This window comes from Haematobia irritans, chromosome 2 (genome assembly GCF_050003625.1).
Source record: "Haematobia irritans isolate KBUSLIRL chromosome 2, ASM5000362v1, whole genome shotgun sequence".
Taxonomy (NCBI): Eukaryota; Metazoa; Arthropoda; class Insecta; order Diptera; family Muscidae; genus Haematobia; species Haematobia irritans.
The window spans coordinates 226,251,219-226,270,759 of record NC_134398.1 but is presented as its reverse complement, the minus strand read 5'-3'; the positions used below and the strand labels follow the sequence as shown (position 1 = coordinate 226,270,759).

The 19,541-nt window shown below is 27.0% G+C and overlaps 1 protein-coding gene across 9 annotated transcripts in view; it reads right to left on the bottom strand.

Moving 5' to 3' along the window:
• Ndae1 (Na[+]-driven anion exchanger 1) overlaps positions 1 to 19,541 on the bottom strand; it is a 135,927-nt gene that overhangs the window by 95,480 nt on the left and 20,906 nt on the right. For 7 of the 9 annotated variants that reach the window (XM_075297667.1, XM_075297665.1, XM_075297668.1 and 4 more), the window contains exon 2: positions 10,574 to 11,520. The exons of 1 other annotated variant lie outside the window; for it this stretch is intronic. In XM_075297667.1, the coding sequence (XP_075153782.1) occupies positions 10,574 to 10,875 (302 nt within the window). In that variant the 5' untranslated portion in view covers positions 10,876 to 11,520. Of the gene's footprint in view, positions 1 to 10,573; positions 11,521 to 15,047; positions 15,198 to 19,541 lie in introns of those variants that run through there. One more of the 9 variants, XM_075297666.1, reaches the window with a different exon arrangement.

Sequence of the window (19,541 nt, the reverse complement as noted above, 5' to 3'; positions counted from 1 at the left end):
ATCTAATGCTGAATGTAGAAATTTAGTTACATTGTACGTGCAATGATTTAAAATGAAATTTTAAATCACTACGAATTTTGTGTTGTAATTACATGTTACCCCATATTTACTTGGACAATTGTCAATTTACAACGAATTAATAATACTATTATAACATGAACTGAATTGTAATTGCAAAAATCTTTAACAGGTGTAATATATTGTTTACTATCGGGCGGGGATAAGATTAATATACCGCAAGCAGTTAATTATATTGGTGGGTGTAACGTTTTGAGATACTACGTGATTATGTGCGAAATATATAATAATTATTAGTTGTTTAAATAATTATAGGTTATTAGAACTATCGAAATTGCTTTAAAATAAATACAAATAAATTGCTACGAATTCGCAAATATTTTGTTTTCGTAGAAAAATGTTAAGATATTGAATTACCACTGTACTCCTATACGAACAGTACTTTTTAAATTATAGAAAATTTTATTTCTATAGAAATTTATGTCAAAATTTTATTTCTATAGAAAATTTCATTAAAATTTTATTTCTAACGAAAATTTCGTCAAAATGTTATATCTATAAAAAGTTTTGCCAAAATTTTATTTCTATACAAAATTTTATATCTATAGAAAATTATCAAAATTATCAAAATTTTATTTCTATAGAAAATTTTGTCGAAATTTTATTTCTATAGAAAATTTTGTCAAAATTTCATATATATAGAAAATGTTGTCAAAATCTTATAACTATAGAAAATTTTGTCAAAATTTTATTTCTATAGAAAATTTTATCAACATTTTATTTCTATAAAAAATTTTATCAAAATTTTAATTCTATGGAAAATTTTGTGAAAATTGTATTTCTATAGAAAATTTTGTCAAAATTTTATATCTATAGAACATTTTGTCAAAATTGTATTTCTATAGAAAATTTTGTCAAAATTTTATATCTATAGAAAATTTTGTCGAAATTGTATTCCTATAGAAAATTTTATCAAAATTTTATTTCTATAGAAAATTTTGTCAAAATTTTATTTCTATAGACAATTTTGTCAAAATTTTATTTCTATAGAAAATTTTATCGAAATTTTATTTCTATAGAAAATTTCGTCAAAATTTTATTTCTCTAGAAAATTTTGGCGAAATTTTGTTTCTATAGAAAATTTTGTCAAAATTATATTTTCTAGAAAATTTAGTCAACATTTTATTTCTATAGAAATTTATGTCAAAATTTTATATCTATAGAAAATTTTGTCAAAATTTTATTTCTATAGAAATTTTTATCAAAATTTTATTTCTATGCAAAATTTTGCCAACATTTTATTTCTAAAATTTATGAAATACCTCTTATTTGGAGAGGAATATTCTGCAAAATCTATCTAAGCATGAAAAATTCTTCCAATCTACCAAACTGTAAAAAATATACAATTTATGGTAGAATTCTACCAACTGTGGCTTGGAATCAATTCCAAAATCATTAGTTTATTTCTAAAGAAAATTATTTCAAAATTTTATTTCTATAGGAACTTTTTCCAAATTTTATTTCTATAAGAATTTTTTCCAAAATTTATTTCTATAGAAAATTTTGTCAACATTTTATTTCTATAACAAATTTTGTCAAAATTTTATTTCTATAGAAAATTTTGTAAACATTTTATTTCTATATATAGAAAATAGAAAATTTTGTCAAAGTTTTATTTCTACAGAAAATTTTGTCAAAATTTTATTTCATTAGAAAATATTGTCAACATTTTATATCTATAGAAAATTTCGTCAAAATTTTATTTCTCTAGAAAATTTTGGCGAAATATTGTTTCTATAGAAAATTTTGTCAAAATTTTATTTTCTAGAAAATTTAGTCAAAATTTTATTTCTATAGAAATTTATGTCAAAATTTTATTTCTATAGAAAATTTTGTCAAAATTTTATTTCTATAGAAAATTTTATCAACATTTTATTTCTATAAAAAATTTTATCAAAATTTTAATTCTATGGAAAATTTTGCGAAAATTGTATTTCTATAGAAAATTTTGTCAAAATTTTATATCTATAGAACATTTTGTCAAAATTGTATTTCTATAGAAAATTTTGTCAAAATTTTATATCTATAGAAAATTTTGTCGAAATTGTATTCCTATAGAAAATTTTATCAAAATTTTATTTCTATAGAAAATTTTGTCAAAATTTTATTTCTATAGACAATTTTGTCAAAATTTTATTTCTATAGAAAATTTTATCGAAATTTTATTTCTATAGAAAATTTCGTCAAAATTTTATTTCTCTAGAAAATTTTGGCGAAATTTTGTTTCTATAGAAAATTTTGTCAAAATTATATTTTCTAGAAAATTTAGTCAACATTTTATTTCTATAGAAATTTATGTCAAAATTTTATATCTATAGAAAATTTTGTCAAAATTTTATTTCTATAGAAATTTTTATCAAAATTTTATTTCTATGCAAAATTTTGCCAACATTTTATTTCTAAAATTTATGAAATACCTCTTATTTGGAGAGGAATATTCTGCAAAATGTATCTAAGCATGAAAAATTCTTCCAATCTACCAAACTGTAAAAAATCTACAATTTATGGTAGAATTCTACCAACTGTGGCTTGGAATCAATTCCAAAATCATTAGTTTATTTCTAAAGAAAATTATTTCAAAATTTTATTTCTATAGGAACTTTTTCCAAATTTTATTTCTATAAGAATTTTTTCCAAAATTTATTTCTATAGAAAATTTTGTCAACATTTTATTTCTATAAAAAATTTTGTCAAAATTTTATTTCTATAGAAAATTTTGTAAACATTTTATTTCTATATATAGAAAATAGAAAATTTTGTCAAAATTTTATTTCTACAGAAAATTTTGTCAAAATTTTATTTCATTAGAAAATATTGTCAACATTTTATATCTATAGAAAATTTCGTCAAAATTTTATTTTTCTAGAAAATTTTGGCGAAATATTGTTTCTATAGAAAATTTTGTCAAAATTTTATTTTCTAGAAAATTTAGTCAAAATTTTATTTCTATAGAAATTTATGTCAAAATTTTATATCTATAGAAAATTTTGTCAAAATTTTATTTCTATAGAAATTTTTATCAAAATTTTATTTCTATAGAAAATTTTGTCAAAATTTTATTTGTATAGAAAATTTTGTCAAAGTTTTATTGTTGTTATTTTTTTATTTCAGCTTAAAACCATACATTGACTAAACTACAAGAGTAGCTTAACCAACAGAGGAAAAGAATGTTTGTCAAATTTATTTGGGCAAAGCCCTATAGACTGCAAGATGGTTGGATGGACGCACGTTTCGGAATTACCACATTCCTCATCAGCATCCTCTACTTGCAGCAAAACTATCAACCAATTATCAGAATAAATTCAGGCAGTTTATTAAACCCAACAAAAACCACACTTGAACCCTCCGAAAAAAGGTTTTACATTGATAGCCGGCTTATGCCGAAATAAATTCGAAACAAACATTTTCGAATGAATTTATTCTGATAATTGGTTGATAGTTTTGCTGCAAGTAGAGGATGCTGATGAGGAATGTGGTAATTCCGAAACGTGCGTCCATCCAACCATCTTGCAGTCTATAGGGCTTTGCCCAAATAAATTTGACAAACACTCTTTTCCTCTGTTGGTTAAGCTACTCTTGTAGTTTAGTCAATGTATGGTTTTAAGCTGAAATAAAAAAATAACAACAATGCTTAAAGAACAAAACCAACAATAACAAAACAAAACAAATGGAAGTTTTATTTCTTTAGAAAATTTTGTCACCATTTTATTTCTATAGAAAATTTTGTCAACATTTTATTTCTATGCAAAATTTTGCCAACATTTTATTTCTATATAAAATTTTGTCAAAATCTTATTTCTATAGAAAATTTTGTCAAAATTTTATTTTTTTTTAGAAAATATTGTCAAAATTTTATATCTATAGAAAATTTCGTCACAATTTTATTTCTATAGAAAATTTTGTAAAAATTTTATTTCTATGGAAAATTTGTGAAATACTTCTTATTTGGAGAGGAATATTCTGCAAAATCTATCTAAGCATGAAAAATTCTTCCAATCTACCAAACTGTAAAAAATCTACAATTTATGGTAGAATTCTACCAACTGTGGCTTGAAATCAATTCCAAAATCATTAGTTTATTTCTAAAGAAAATTATTTCAAAATTTTATTTCTATAGGAACTTTTTCCAAATTTTATTTCTATAAGAATTTTTTCCAAAATTTATTTCTATAGAAAATTTTGTCAACATTTTATTTCTATAAAAAATTTTGTCAAAATTTTATTTCTATAGAAAATTTTGTAAAAATTTTATTTCTATATATAGAAAATAGAAAATTTTGTCAAAATTTTATTTCTTTAGAAAATTTTGTCAAAATTTTATTTCATTAGAAAATATTGTCAAAATTTTATATCTATAGAAAATTTCGTCAAAATTTTATTTCTCTAGAAAATTTTGGCGAAATTTTGTTTCTATAGAAAATTTTGTCAAAATTTTATTTTCTAGAAAATTTTGTCAAAATTTTATTTCTATAGAAATTTATGTCAAAATTTTATATCTATAGAAAATTTTGTCAAAATTTTATTTCTATAGAAATTTTTATCAAAATTTTATTTCTATAGAAAATTTTATCAAAATTTTATTTCTATGCAAAATTTTATTTCTAGAGAAAATTTTCTCAAAATCTTATTTCTATAGATAATTTTGTCAAAATTTTATTTCTATAGAAAATTTTGTCAAAATTTTATTTCTATGGAAAATTTGTGAAATACCTCTTAGTTTGAGAGGAATATTCTGCAAAATCTATCTATGCATGAAAAATTCTACCAATCTACCAAACTGTAAAAAATCTATAATTTATGGTAGAATTGTACCACCTGTGGCTTGGAATCAATACCAAAATCATTAGTTTAAAGAAAATCTCTTTGTAGCCGGTTTACTTCAAATTCACCTTCTATCATGATAGAGAAACTGCAATCCTATGAAATATGCTACATTTGAAGTAAGACGTTTTTATGCTCACAATTTCAAACGTTTTCTCTAATTGCGATATTCACACCTTTTTTTCTAATTCTCACAATAATTGAAATTAAGACTATCTTAAATTCGATTTGTTTATTTGACTCATTTGCCAGCGAAACTTTCGCTTTATATGCTAGATTGTTAGTGTGATTCCCCAGTTCACTTCCAAATGAGGTAGTTTTATAAAAAAAATGCTTATACAAAAAAAAAAAAAAAAAAAAACAAAAAAAATAAATAATAAAATAAAAAACTTTTTTATGATCAACTTAAGATGCATTCGTCAATGGCTAAGGTGTTACTTTAAAATTGTTTGTACATTGAGGCCATTGGCGTTTTGCTAAATAAAATTCTACGAATCAAAATGTTTTTCAGTTTTTTTGTCATTGTTTTTTGTCTTAATTCCAAATTTGCTAATAGATTTTATAATCAACAATATACGCAATTAATTTATAAACTCTAATTAGTATAAACATGTATCTCATATTATAACCCCCTATTGACGGTTGGATATCGAGTGCTTTTGTGTTTACAGTCTCTCAATTTCAGAATTTGATTGAGATAAATTTGGTGATTTCTGGTTATTCGATTCGACCCTCTTCATAGAGGATAGAAATGGGGGTTCCTTCATCGAACGATTGTTTGCTTCTTTCTTATGGAGCTTCAATATTTGCCAAGTGAAATTGACCCTGAATTAAGTTGTTTGTCGAAATTATTTAAATATTTGGTGTGCAATAAATTTCATTTATTTCAACAAAAATAAATGTAAACAAATTTTGTTGAAACATTTTATTTGTTTTATGGAAATATAAATTAAATCCACATAGGTGGTGTATGTATAATGGAATTTAATTGCCATTTAACAAGAATTCAATATCAATATTATTTTACATATATCGCTGATTTTATGGTAAAATAAGAAAATAAGATTTCACAATATTTATACGTAATTACAGTAATATTGTCTCTGTTAGTATGGACAAAGTCGATAAAAAGAGCTTTCATAAAAACAAAGAATTTATGCGATAAATATCAATGACCTTAACGTCAAAAATGAATGGAATGAAACAAAAGCAATAATATACGAAAACATCCAGTAAATATTAAATATTAGTATGCTAAGTTATTAATGATATAACAAATAGAATCAAAAGGTATTCAAGCTAAGAGCATAATTCGCCCAGATAATTAATAACGTTTTCAATATAATTTAACTCTAATCACAAATAAATGCGGAATACTTTATTAATAATGCTATATCCTTACCAGCATTTTGCTTTATCCTAATTGAATTATGGACAAATATATTACTGTCCATATATCTGTGGGTAACTAAGCCTTGTGTCTTTTGTTGTGGCCATTTATTCCTTACAGTACCCTACATGTGTTTGATCAATCATTTGTGACTTCATTTATTGTGTGGGTGCTGAATTAGGACACGCTTAGATTATCAAGTTCCTACATTAGCAAGGACAGATTCCCGACTCTAACTTTTATGGAATAAAAAAGTCCCTTTTAGCAGGAAATTGTGATCGGGATGCAACCAAAATAAAATTTTGGAAAAATTTTCTATAGAAATAAAATTTCGGAAAAATTATCTAAAGAAATAAAATTTTGGAAAAATTATCTAAAGAAATAAAATTTTGGAAAAATTTCCTATAGAAATAAAATTTTGACAAAATTTTCTATAGAAATTAAATTTTGACAAAATTTTCTATAGAAATAAAATTTTGACAAAATTTCCTATAGAAATAAAATGTTGACAAAATTTCCTATAGAAATAAAATGTTGACAAAATTTTGTATGGAAATAAAATTTTGGAAAAATTTTCTATAGAAATTAAATTTTGACAAAATTTTCTATAGAAATAACATTTTGACAAAATTTTCTATAGAAATAAAATTTTGACAAAATTTTATATAGAAGTAAAATTTTGACAAAATTTTCTATGGACATACAATTTTGACAAAATTTTCTATAGAAATAAAATTTTAAAAAAATTCTCTATAGAAATAAAATTTTAAAATAAATTCTCTATAGAAATAAAATTTTGACAAAATTTTCTATAGAAATAAAATTTTGACAAAATTTTCTATAGAAATAAAATTTTGACAAAATTTTCTATAGAAATAAAATTTTGACAAAATTTTCTATAAAAATAAAATTTTGACAAAACTTTCTATAGAAATAAAATTTTGACAAAATTTTCTATAGAAATAAAATTTTGACAACATTTTCTATAGAAATAAAATTTTGACAAAATTTTATATAGAAATAAAATTTTGACAAAATGTTCTATAGAAATAAAATTTTGACAAAATTTTCTATAAAAATAAAATTTTGACAAAATTTTCTATGGAAATAAAATTTTGACAAAATTTTCTATTGATATAAAATTTTGGCAAAAGTTTCTAAAGAAATAAAATTTTGGCAAAATGTTCTAAAGAAAATAAAATTCTTGCAAAATCTTCCATAGAAATAAAATGTTGACAACATTTTCTATAGAAGTAAAATTTTGACAAAATTTTCTATAGAAATAAAATGTTGACAAAATTTTCTATAGAAATAAGATTTTGGTAAAATTTTGTATGGAAGTAAAATTTTGTATAGAAAAAAAATTTTGGAAAAATTTTCTATAGAAATAAAATTTTGTATGGAAATAAAATTTTGGCAATATTTTCTATAGAAATAAATTTTTGACAAAATTTTCTATAGAAATAAAATTTTGACAAAATTTTCTATAGAAATAAAATTTTGACAAAATTTTCTATAGAAATAAAATTTTGACAAAATTTTCTATAGAAATAAAATTGTGACAAAATTTTCTGTAGAAATAAAATTTTGACAAAATTTTCTATAGAAATAAAATTTTGACAAAATTTTCTATAGAAATAAAATGTTGACAAAATTTTCTATAGAAATAAGATTTTGGTAAAATTTTGTATGGAAGTAAAATTTTGACAAAATTTTCTATGGAAATAAAATTTTGACAAAATTTTCTATGGAAATAAAATTTTTACAAAATGTTCTATATAAATAAAATTTTGGCAAAATTTTCTAAATAAATAAAATTTTGGCAAAATGTTCTAAAGAAATAAAATTCTGGCAAAATTTTCTTTAGAAATAAAATGTTGACAACATTTTTTATAGAAATTAAAATTTTGGCAAAATTTTCTAAAGAAATTAAATTTTGGAAAAATCTTCTATCGAAATAAAATTTTGACGAAATTTTTTATAGAAATAAAATTTTCTATAGAAATAAAATTTTGATAAATTTTTTTTTATAGAAATAAAATTTTGATAAAATTTTTTTATAGAAATAAAATTTTGGAGAAATTTTGTATAGAAATTAAATTTTGACAAAATTTTCCATAGAAATAAAATTTTGACAAAATTTTCTATAGAAATTAAATTTTGACAAAATTTTCTATAGAAATAAAATTTTGATAAACTTTTCTATAGAAATAAAATTTTGACAAAATTTTCTATAGAACTAAAATTTTTAAAAAATTTTCTATAGAAATAAAATTTTGACAAAATTTTCTATAGAAATAAAATTTTGACAAAATTTTCTATAGAAATACAATTTTGGAAAAATTTTCTATAGAAATAAAATTTTGGAAATGTTTATATAGAAAAAAAAATTGGAAAAATTTTGTAAGAAATAAAATTTTGGAGAAATTTTGTATAGAAATAAAATTTTGGAAAAATGTTCTATAGAAATAAAATTTTTACAAAATTTTCTATACAAATAAAATTATTGTTGTTTATTGTGAGTTTGTACTTCAATCATATTTGTTGTTTTGATCTCATCTCTAAAACCATTGTGTTGACTAAACTACAAGAGTAGCTTAACCAACAGAGGAAAAGAATGTTTGTCAATATAGAAATAAAATTTTTTAAAAATTTTCTATAGAAATAAAATTGTTGTTGTTTTTTTATTTCAGCTTAAAACCATACATTGACTAAACTACAAGTGTAACAACAACAAAATTTGTTTTGTTTCGAATTTATTTCGGCATAAGCCGGCTATCATGCAAAACCTTTTTCGGAAGGTTCAAGATTGGTTCATTGTTGGGTTTAATGAACTGCCTGAATTTATTCTGATAATTGGTTGATAGTTTTGCTGCAAGTAGAGGATGCTGATGAGGAATGTGGTAATTCCGAAACGTGCGTCCATCCAACCATCTTGCTTTGTCCAAATAAATTTGCTTTAATTTACCAGTGCGATGTTTGCGTCAATTTGAGTTCTTTAGTATACCTTTACATAGAAGTAACTATGCCATTCATGAACCAATCTTAAGAGCACTTAAAGAGTTTAATAAATTGAGTAGCTTGCATGATTTGGACTTTGCAATGTCCTTAAATAAGTTTAACTCGACTTTAGATTTAATTTACTTTTAATTCTGCTAGTCTGTAAGGATTGTAATCCATAGACTTAAATAAATAAATAAATAAATTTGACAAACATTCTTTTCCTCTGTTAGTTAGGCTACACTTGTAGTTTAGTCAATGTATGGTTTTAAGCTGAAATAAAAAAACAACAACAATGCTTAAAGAACAAAACCAACAATAACATAACAAAACGAAGGGAAATAAAATTTTAACAAAATTTGCTATAAAAATAAAATTTTGACAAAATTTTCTGTAGAAATAAAATCAATTTAAAACCAATTAACCAATAGAGGAAAGGTATGTTTGTCAAGTTTTTTTTTTTTTAATTTGTTGGATTCGTGGTAAAATTTTCTTTAAATTTTGGTAGATTATTTTTGGCGCGAGTGGAAACCAACATACATTCTTACAAATGGCGTAAATTTTATTGAGGAAAGTAATGCCCCGGTAGTTTTTAATTTTTAGATCAATTTTATTAACCCATAGCTTTGTGTATCTACTATCAAGAAAGTATACTTGGAACCACAGATTTTGACTATCTCTTAAGGATTTTGGTATTGACTCTTAACTAAAGATGTTGCTCTACCAAATTTCAAACCGCTTGTATACTATCGTATACAAGCGGCAAGGAGAAATTTCCTTTAATAAATAAATAATAAGAGCATTATTGGGAGGAACATTTTCATACAAATGAATTTCATGACACTCTGAAAATAAAGTACAAAAGTAATCCATACACGTCCATATAGACCTGACATAGCCCTCTCATTATGACGACCATTGCCATCATGCTTCTTTGGTTTATCATACCCTTCTATAATTAGGTTTATAAATGCTATTATAATAATGTGATAAACTAAATTCCAGCTTTTCTTGGTAAATCCCAAAGTTTTATTAACCACCATCGATGAACAATGGGCTGATGTCTGATCCCTTTGTTGTCTCTAAGACCTTATGGGACAGACAAAGACTCCTTTGTCTAATCAGGAACAAACATTTCCAGAAAAATACTTTGGCTTGTGGCAGACTAGATAATAGAGGGAACTGTGCAATGAAGATTAACGATTTTGGCGCCTTTGTCATCGTCAAGGATATAGTTGAAAATCGAATGTCCTTAACATACGTAAGATTAAAATGTTGACATACCGATTTCTCATATCCGGTTGGGGTTTAACAATAATGCTGACAACTGTGGGCTTGGGACATGTCGTGATGGAGGAGCGGGTTGGACGATTCGAATTGGCTGAGGCGGTTGAGGTATTGTCAGCACTACTGCTACAACTACTGCTGGAATTGATTAGATCCGTCTCATCATCGCCTTCTTTGTTGAGATTGGCAGCACTGGAGGTAGTGTTGGTGGTGGTCGTGATTTGAAGATTGATACAATCGGCCTCTGAGGTATTGTCCTCTGTTGCTGCATTGCCATGCGGGTGTTGTTGGGTCTTCATGGTCTATGGCAGAATGTTTGTTATGCCAATAGACAACGGAAAAGGCCAAATGTGTTTCTATTTTCTCTTCTGCTTCCTCTCAGTTTTTGTTTCGCTTTCTTTCAAACAAAAAGAAAATCGTCTACTTAGAGTGTGGTTGTTTTGAAAATCTTTTTTGTTTTTCCGATTTTTTCCCTTGAAAGCAACGAACGTGTCGGCAATTAGTTCTCACAACACACAAACATCTGCTCTTTTCCTTTGGAGTTCTTGTTGTTGTTTCCTATGTTTTTGGTTGTTGTTGTTTGCTAACTTGGTTGTAGCAGTTGTTGATTTGATCTTTGATTGTGTTGGTATCTCTAGGTGAATGCCTGAATCCTGCAGGGTTGAAGGATATGCATCTTTACTGATAAGTTAGACAGGAAATCACTCAACTAAGGGGAAAATTACACGAATGCATTCTGATGGTTCTTTTTTGCTGCTCCAAGTCTTTGATGATGTTGGTAATGTGGATAGATGGATGGTGGGTTGGATGCATGAATGGATGGATGCAGATGATTGTGTTTATGGAAATGAGTTCAATAACACTTCACAATAGTTCATATAAATGAACCGCATAATGCTAGTGTACAGTGTTTCAAAGCAATACACATAGTTTGGTGGTGGTGACTGAAAATAAAAATGATGAAATGAGAGTTGCATTTAAAAATGGTGTTAAATTAAAAATAATAATTTTAAAAAGATATGAATACATGGAAAATGAATTATTTTCTTTGTAATGAAGGCACGTAGGTTTTGATCCCCTTAAAGTGTGCGGAAATACAATTATTGTGGTAATATTAGACACCGATAAATACCCCATATGTAATTCGTTAAATGAACTTTGGATTTAAGCAATAGTATAGCTACACAGAAAAAAATATCACAAATTTTTTTAAATTAAAATTTTACATGAATTTTCAAAAATGTTCAATTTAAAATTTAATTGATTCAACTAATCACCCAACTTAAACAAAATTCAATCAATTGTATCAACTAATTTTTTAATTGAATTAATTATTTATTTAATTGATATTAGTGATTGTAGACATTTCAATTAAAAATTAAATGGATCAATTAATTTCGTGATTGAAGACAAAATATATTATTTTTGCTTCATTCCAAAGTTTTTCTTAAAAAATAAATACTGTCATAAAAAATTTGAGCTAATATGGAAGATTATGGAGCTTAAATTTTAGGACACAAAATTTTCAAAATTTTAAGGACCAATTCCTTAAAAATAAAGGAATTGTTATTAACACAGAAAATAATATTATAATTTTTGAGCTAACAACAATTGTTGTTACAGAAAATTTTTAAGTTCAACAAAATTTTTGTTGATATAACAAAATGTTTGTTGATATAATAAAATTGGTTGCTAAAGTGACTAAAATCGTTTTTGTATTTACAAATTACGTTGTTAGCTCAAATTTAAACATAATTTTAATTGTATTGACAATCAAATTAATTGATATTTTTTTGTGTGAAAGAACAATTAATACAATCAATCTGTGGTTTAATATTTTTATATTAAATTTATGATAGGTTAGGTTAGGTTAGGTTAGGTGGCAGCCCTATATATCAGGCTCACTTAGACTATTCAGTTCATTGTGATACCACAGTGGTGAACTTCTCTCTTATCACTGAGTGCTGCCCGATTCCATTTTAAGCTCAATGACAAGGGACCTCCTTTTTATAGCCGAGTCCGAACGGCGTTCCACATTGCAGTGAAACCACTTAGAGAAGCTTTGAAACACTCAGAAATGTCACCAGCATTACTGAGGTGGGATAATCCACCGCTGAAAAACTTTTTGGTGTTCGGTCGAAGCAGGTTCGATCTTTTGTATGCAAGGCGGGCATGCTAACCATTGCACCACGGTGGCTCCCAAATTTATGACACTCATCTTTGAAATTTGCGTTGCTCCCTAAAAAGTATGTCTTTGAAGTACGGCAAATTTTCCATGTCAAAATTACCCAAATTTTTAAGTGAAGGTTGGTTAGGATAGATTAGGTTAGAATGGCTCTCTGATTAAGTTTCAGGCTTACTTGGATTACTCAGTCCATTGTGATACTAAAAGTACTTATTAGATATGGACACTTCTAGTTTTAACCACTGAACCTTCTCGATTATTTTTTTCTGTAAAACCAACCAGATTGTTCCAAAACCGTGAAGGTAAAATAAAAGTGAAGGTAAAAATCTTTCGATCCAAGTAAGCTTTTTTTTGAGTGTAGACATATCAATGGATCAACATACCGTTTTGTCATTAAATTTGGATCAGATATATTATTTCGGTCCAGGAGTCGGTATAGTCTTATATAAACCAATCTTCAATTTGTATTTCTGGAGTATCAAGAAGCCGCAATATTTATTCAGTTTGGAAGAAATTTGAAATAGGGCACCTACTTCTATAAAAACGAGCCTCTCTGCTATAAAAAGGCGCACCCTTGTGATTGTCTTAAACATGTAATTGGGCAGTACTCAGTGAATTTCACCTCTCCGGTACCACAATGGACGGCATGCCTATGTCAACCTAACCTTACACTCAAAAACAGTTTACTTGGATCCAAAAATATTGACCTTCCCTTAAAGATTTTGGTATGGATTCCGAACGAAAGATGCGGTTTCTTTAAAATAAAATAAAGTCAATTTTAAATCTAGGATCAATAAAATTAAGGTTAGGTTAGATGAGGTAGCAGCCCGATGTATCAGGCTCACTTAGACTATTCAGTCCATTGTGATACCACATTGGTGAACTTCTCTCTTATCACTGAGTGCTGCCGATTCCACGTTAAGCTCAATGACAAGGGACCTCCCTTTTTATAGCCGAGTCCGAACGGCGTTCCACATTACAGTGAAACCACTTAGAGAAGTTTTGAAACCCTCAGAAATGTCACCAGCATTACTGAGGTGGGATAATCCACCGCTGAAAAACTTGTTGGTGTTCGGTCGAAGCAGGAATCGAACCCACAACCTTGTGTATGCAAGGCGGTAATGCTAACCATAGCACCACGGTGGCTCAATAAAATTAACATACAGATCTCATATATCGAATTTTAATTCTCTTTTTGCGATATTTTAATAAAGCTCTTCACATACAAACATATGCCAGTTGAAAAATCCAAATTATAACAGCTACTACAAATATAAACTATTTTCTTAATTTCAAAAAAAAAAAAAAAAACTTTAAAAGAAAGATACAAAATTCTCAAAATAAGTTTTAGCCATATTTGAAGCGTTTTTAAAGATTCAATATATCCGTTAATTTAGAGACGATTTCTTTAAAGCAAAAATGCTTTTCTTTACTTTAAGGAAAATTTTTCTTAGTTCAAGGATATGTAACTTTAATGAAGGGACGCGAGTATCCAATGTTCGCGTTCTATACTTAATGAATAAAATGTTTCAAGCCAAGATTATAAACTTTCTTTTTATTAAAATTTTATTGTTTTAAAGAATTTGCTAAAATTGAGTGTCAAAAAATTTATGTTGAATATTCTTTCATATTAGGTCAATATTTTTTCAGTGTATCTTCCCCAATAGATCGGAATCACTTTTTTTCTTATTATTTAATTTTAGCTATTTAGGCCTAAATTATTTTTGAAATAAAACTCTTTTATTTCATATTCTCCCGACGTTTCTACACTATTTGGTGGCTTTTTCAAGGGATTCGTAGAAATTTCAAGTGTTTTTGGTTACATTTGTATAAATATTCAAACACGTAACATAAATTTATTTAACGACACAACTTAATTTAAATATTACAGCTTATTTTATTGCAATTCGGTAGCTCCATCTTATATTGTCCGTATCTTCTTTTAAATCACCTTATTTAATTAATTATGTACCCAAAACCTTTTACCACTTAGAAAAACCATATCGACTTTTTGTCAAAAAAGTGAAAGTTGAATTTTCGTAATCTTGAAATTCTACTAATCGACTTTTGATATTCGTCAAAATCAACTTTAAGGGGAAAATGTAAAAGTCTACAAAGAAAAGGCAAATGTTCTATGGTAACTCATGAGCCCAAAGAAAAAGTACTTTCCCCAGGAACGACAACCGAAATTCCACTTTCTTTTTAAAGCAATTTCTTTCTGGCAATTAATGTTTGAATAAGTAAATCTATGGCAACATTAATATCGGAAGGGAAATGACCACTTACAATTTTCTATATGATTTGGTTGTAAAAACGTTGATAATATCCAATTGTTTATAGCACTTTGAGCCACTGTATATAAACAAATATTAAAACACACATTTTTTATATCATGGAGTCCATTGTTCAATTTTTTCTTTGTTTTCCAATAATTGTTTTCTTCAGAAGAAGGAAGAAAATACGTATATTTTTCTTATTTTATTCACCATTTGAAGATAGCAGACACGAATTTCACAAAATTATTTATTATGCATTATTATAAAGAAATCACTTTTATTCTAAATTTAATTATTTCCTTTGTTCAAATATAAACAGAGCCGTCTTCGTCTATATGTGAAAAAATCACCGTTCCGTTCTATCTTATGCCGCACGGTATACTGAAGTTTCAATTACATGAATGCAATGCACTCCGAGTGAGAGTAGAAAGAAGCAGATGATTTTGTCATTGTTCATAACAGAAAGCATCTCGTTTTCATCTATAAAAACAAACCGAAGCCACACTACTAGTAAAACGAAATATTGAAAATTTACTTGGGTGTTAGCTCTTCTTTTGTGAGGTGCTACAAGCGTTGTTTATTTCCTGGTATTCCTGATACTGGTTGACTGTTGCGCTTCCCAAAAACCAAAAAAGAACCGAACTTCAATACATCACAACAATAGATAATGTAATTGATGCACATGCATTTATCTAATTGATGCATAGAGCGAGAGAGAGAAAGTGATTGCTTAAGTGCGTGAGTATTACAGCTGTTCGAGAACAACTGTTAGGCATTACGATAACACAAAGCAATTCTCCCCATTGTTATCTTTGAGTTGCATAGCTATGCTGCTAATATTTACATTGTAATGTTAACATGTGTGTGTGTGTGTTATTGCCATATGACCTACAGATTTTCTACAAACAAAGAAGAAAGCAAGTCTCCAATTTGTGAGATATTTAAATGCTATGTTGCGAGTACTGTATAAGAGGTTGTTGCAGTGAAGGGAATATGAGATGTGATAAAATAAATATTATGCACTGAAAAAATTGTTAATAATTTATAATAAATTTTGAAGTGTTGGTTAGATAATAAACCCGGCTATTTGAAGTTGCCTAGAAATTAATGAAAGCTCTTAAAATGGGTAAAAATTTCTTCAAGAAATTTTACCAATTACAAGGAAGATTGGAAATAATAGTTGGTTAAAAATAAATGCTTCCACATGAAGTTATTGATTTATTAAAATATTAAAAAAAAACACTGACATTTCTATAAAGTTTTATTCAATAAACAAATTTAATTTAAAATTAATTAATAATTTAATTAAATAAAATTTTAAAATACAATTTTTTTTTTCTGTGTATTCAATGTAATTTCCCATTGTTCACTTCATTAATCAACAAGAGAATTATTCGCGTGTATTCCTCTTTTACGGATATTATTTTTAAAATGCGTGTAGGTGGCATTGCAGGCAAGTGCCCTTTGCATTATTAAGCAATCCACGCTCTGTACTCAACAATAATAGATTATATTGTAAAAAGTTTTTTTTTTTTTATGTACATATTTGCTCATCTGTTTTGCATTGTTGTAACGTACATGTATATGTGTGCAATTGGAAAATTTTAAATTGAGTCTGATATCCCTTGCGAAAGTAGACCAGGCTGACGTCTCTATGTCTGTTGGCTCTGTGTGTTGTAAACGTAAAAATGTATCGATTATAAGATTATCGACTTAATAAGAATAACATTGAAAAATCAGCAAATGGGAGGAATTTATAATCGTTGGCCTTTTAGTGGATTGGCCACTGAAATATTTTTGTTCTATAAAATGTAGACCAATTTAAGAAGTAATTACAAGTTCAGTATTCGCTTAGGATATTGAATATAGGTACACTGAAAATATCTTGGTTTAATAATGAAAATATATCATACATGTAAGGATATTTAAATGTCTTTGAAACTTTGGTTAGAAAAATTCTCTACACTGAAAAAACTATTGACCTAATATGAAGGATAGGTTAGGTTAGGTGGCAGCCCGAAGTATCAGGCTCACTTAGACTATTCACTCCATTGTGATACCACATTGGTGAACTTGACTGCTGCCCGATTCCATGTTAAGCTCAATGACAAGGGACCTCCTTTTTATAGCCGAGTCCGAACGGCGTTCCACATTGCAGTTAAACCAAACCACTTAGAGAAGCTTGGAAACCCTCAGAAATGTCACTAGCATTACTGAGGTGGGATAATCCACCGCTGAAAAACTTTTTGGTGTTCGGTCGAAGCAGGAATCGAACCCACGACCTTGTGTATGCAAGGCGGGCATGCTAACCATTGCACCACGGTGGCTCCCACCTAATATGAAAGATTGAGCAGATAAATTTTATTTTAATTTTAATTTACACAATATTTAGGACAAAATTCTTTAAATTAATGAAAGTTTAATGAAATGAACGTTTATAATCATTGCTTCAACATTTTTTTCATTATATTTACGACACGAATCTTTGAAATGTCTGCCCCTCCGGTAATGTCGTATGTCTTTGAACTAATGCTAAATTTCCTTAAAGTAAAGAAAAACAATTTTGGTTTAAACAAATCTTCTTTGATATATTGAATTTTTAGATTTAAGGTAAGACTTATTTTGTTAATAATGTTAAATAAATAAATAATATTTTGGAATTAATAAAACATGTATTATTTGCTATAATTTGGATTTGAAACTGGCACTTGTTAGAATGGGAACAGTAAATAGAGTATAAAAATTCGATAAATGAGATCTGTATCCTAATTTTAATTTTATTGATATTAGATTGAAAGCTAGATAGGTCTTGAAAAATAACTTAATTTAAAAGAGCCTCATCATTGGCTTGGAATCAATACCAAAATTCTCAACGGAAGGTCCAAGTAAACTTTGTTTTTATTTTGTTTGGATCATGGATAATAATAATATGTTGAAATTATTATTATTCATAAATCAGTATGAAGTCTTTGAGACACTTATCGACATGTTAGAAGATTTTATAGTTTACGAATAAATTTTAACAAAATTTAATAGACCATGGCAAAGGAATACGGTGGATGGGGCAACATGACGTAGGTCAATTTGACGCATTTAATTTATTCTCTGACCATCGACCTAATAAACTGGCATTTTATAGTCCCGTGATCGTTTAACAGTTCTTCATAAGCTGTTGATCGGTGTGAAATTTTGTTTTGAATTTTCGAAGATAGCCTTTGAAGTAGATTAGTCACCGTAAAGTAAAAAAAGAGAACCCACCTTAAAAGGAAATGTAGGTTTCTTTTAGAAAATGTTAATTAAATAATTTAATACATACATTCTCTTCTGCGTTTTAAGAAAATATCATATTTTGAAGGGAAAACTTGGAGTTAAAAATTTGTAAAATGTCATTGTAGCTATACGAAGTTTAAGGCAGACACACTAGCGTTCGCATTTTAAAGCCATAAAATCTTTGTGCGCCGGACAGTATTTCTTCAGTGTAGCTGAAATTCAATTTGTAAAAAAAAATTTACATATTTGGAAATCTTCCGGAAAATGACTTAATTTTTTTTTCAATGGGCAATACATTTGCAACACTAATGATTAAAACGGATACAACAGTGCCTTACACTAACGTTTCAAAGCTTCTCTAAGTGGTTTCACTGGAATGTGGAACGCCGTTCGGACTCGGCTCTAAAAAGGAGGTCCCTTGTCATTGAGCTTAACATGGAATCGGGCAGCACTCAGTGATAAGAGAGAAGTTCACCACTGTGGTATCACAATGGACTGAATAGTCTAAGTGAGCCTGATACATCGGGCTGCCACATAACCTAACCTAAACTACACTAACCTTCTATATCTTCCTATATTCTGTGACTATTATTTTCATATATAGCAACTTGTAAAATTTTTTTTGTCTATCAAGTACTGCAACCCTTGCAACAATTGGAAAATATTAACAGCTGAATCAAGTAACCATAGATAAATTTGAAATATTTGATTTACTCGTACGTGGTTTCACTTGCATAATTCCAAATAATTCCCAAATTACATGTTTACATATTATTGCACACATGAATGTTTTTTTTTAGTTTATAATATATATTAAATAGAATAGTTTTAATCACGTCTTAAAATTGTGAAACGTTTATTTCCCTGTGTTAAAAAAGTATTCATTGAGATTCCAAGCAAAACCTAAACAATAGAAGGGTGAATTGTTTGCACTCGGATTTTTAAGAGATGTTAATAAAATGTCAATAAACTCACTAACATTACAGTTAACATTGTTTTCTCTTCGATACATCCCCATGATGATGTTGTTCTCAGTTCTCTTACATCGTATTCCATTATTCTCTTCCACAACATACAGCCGTTATTACACCGTATGTAAGTGTTTGACATAGTGTTATTTTCTTTAAGGCTACAGATACATAGGAATATTAAATAGCATAAAAAGTCTAGCATTATGCATCTACCAGAAATAGTAGATAGGCCTTTAGCAAATGCTAGGTGGGGGTAGTTTGAT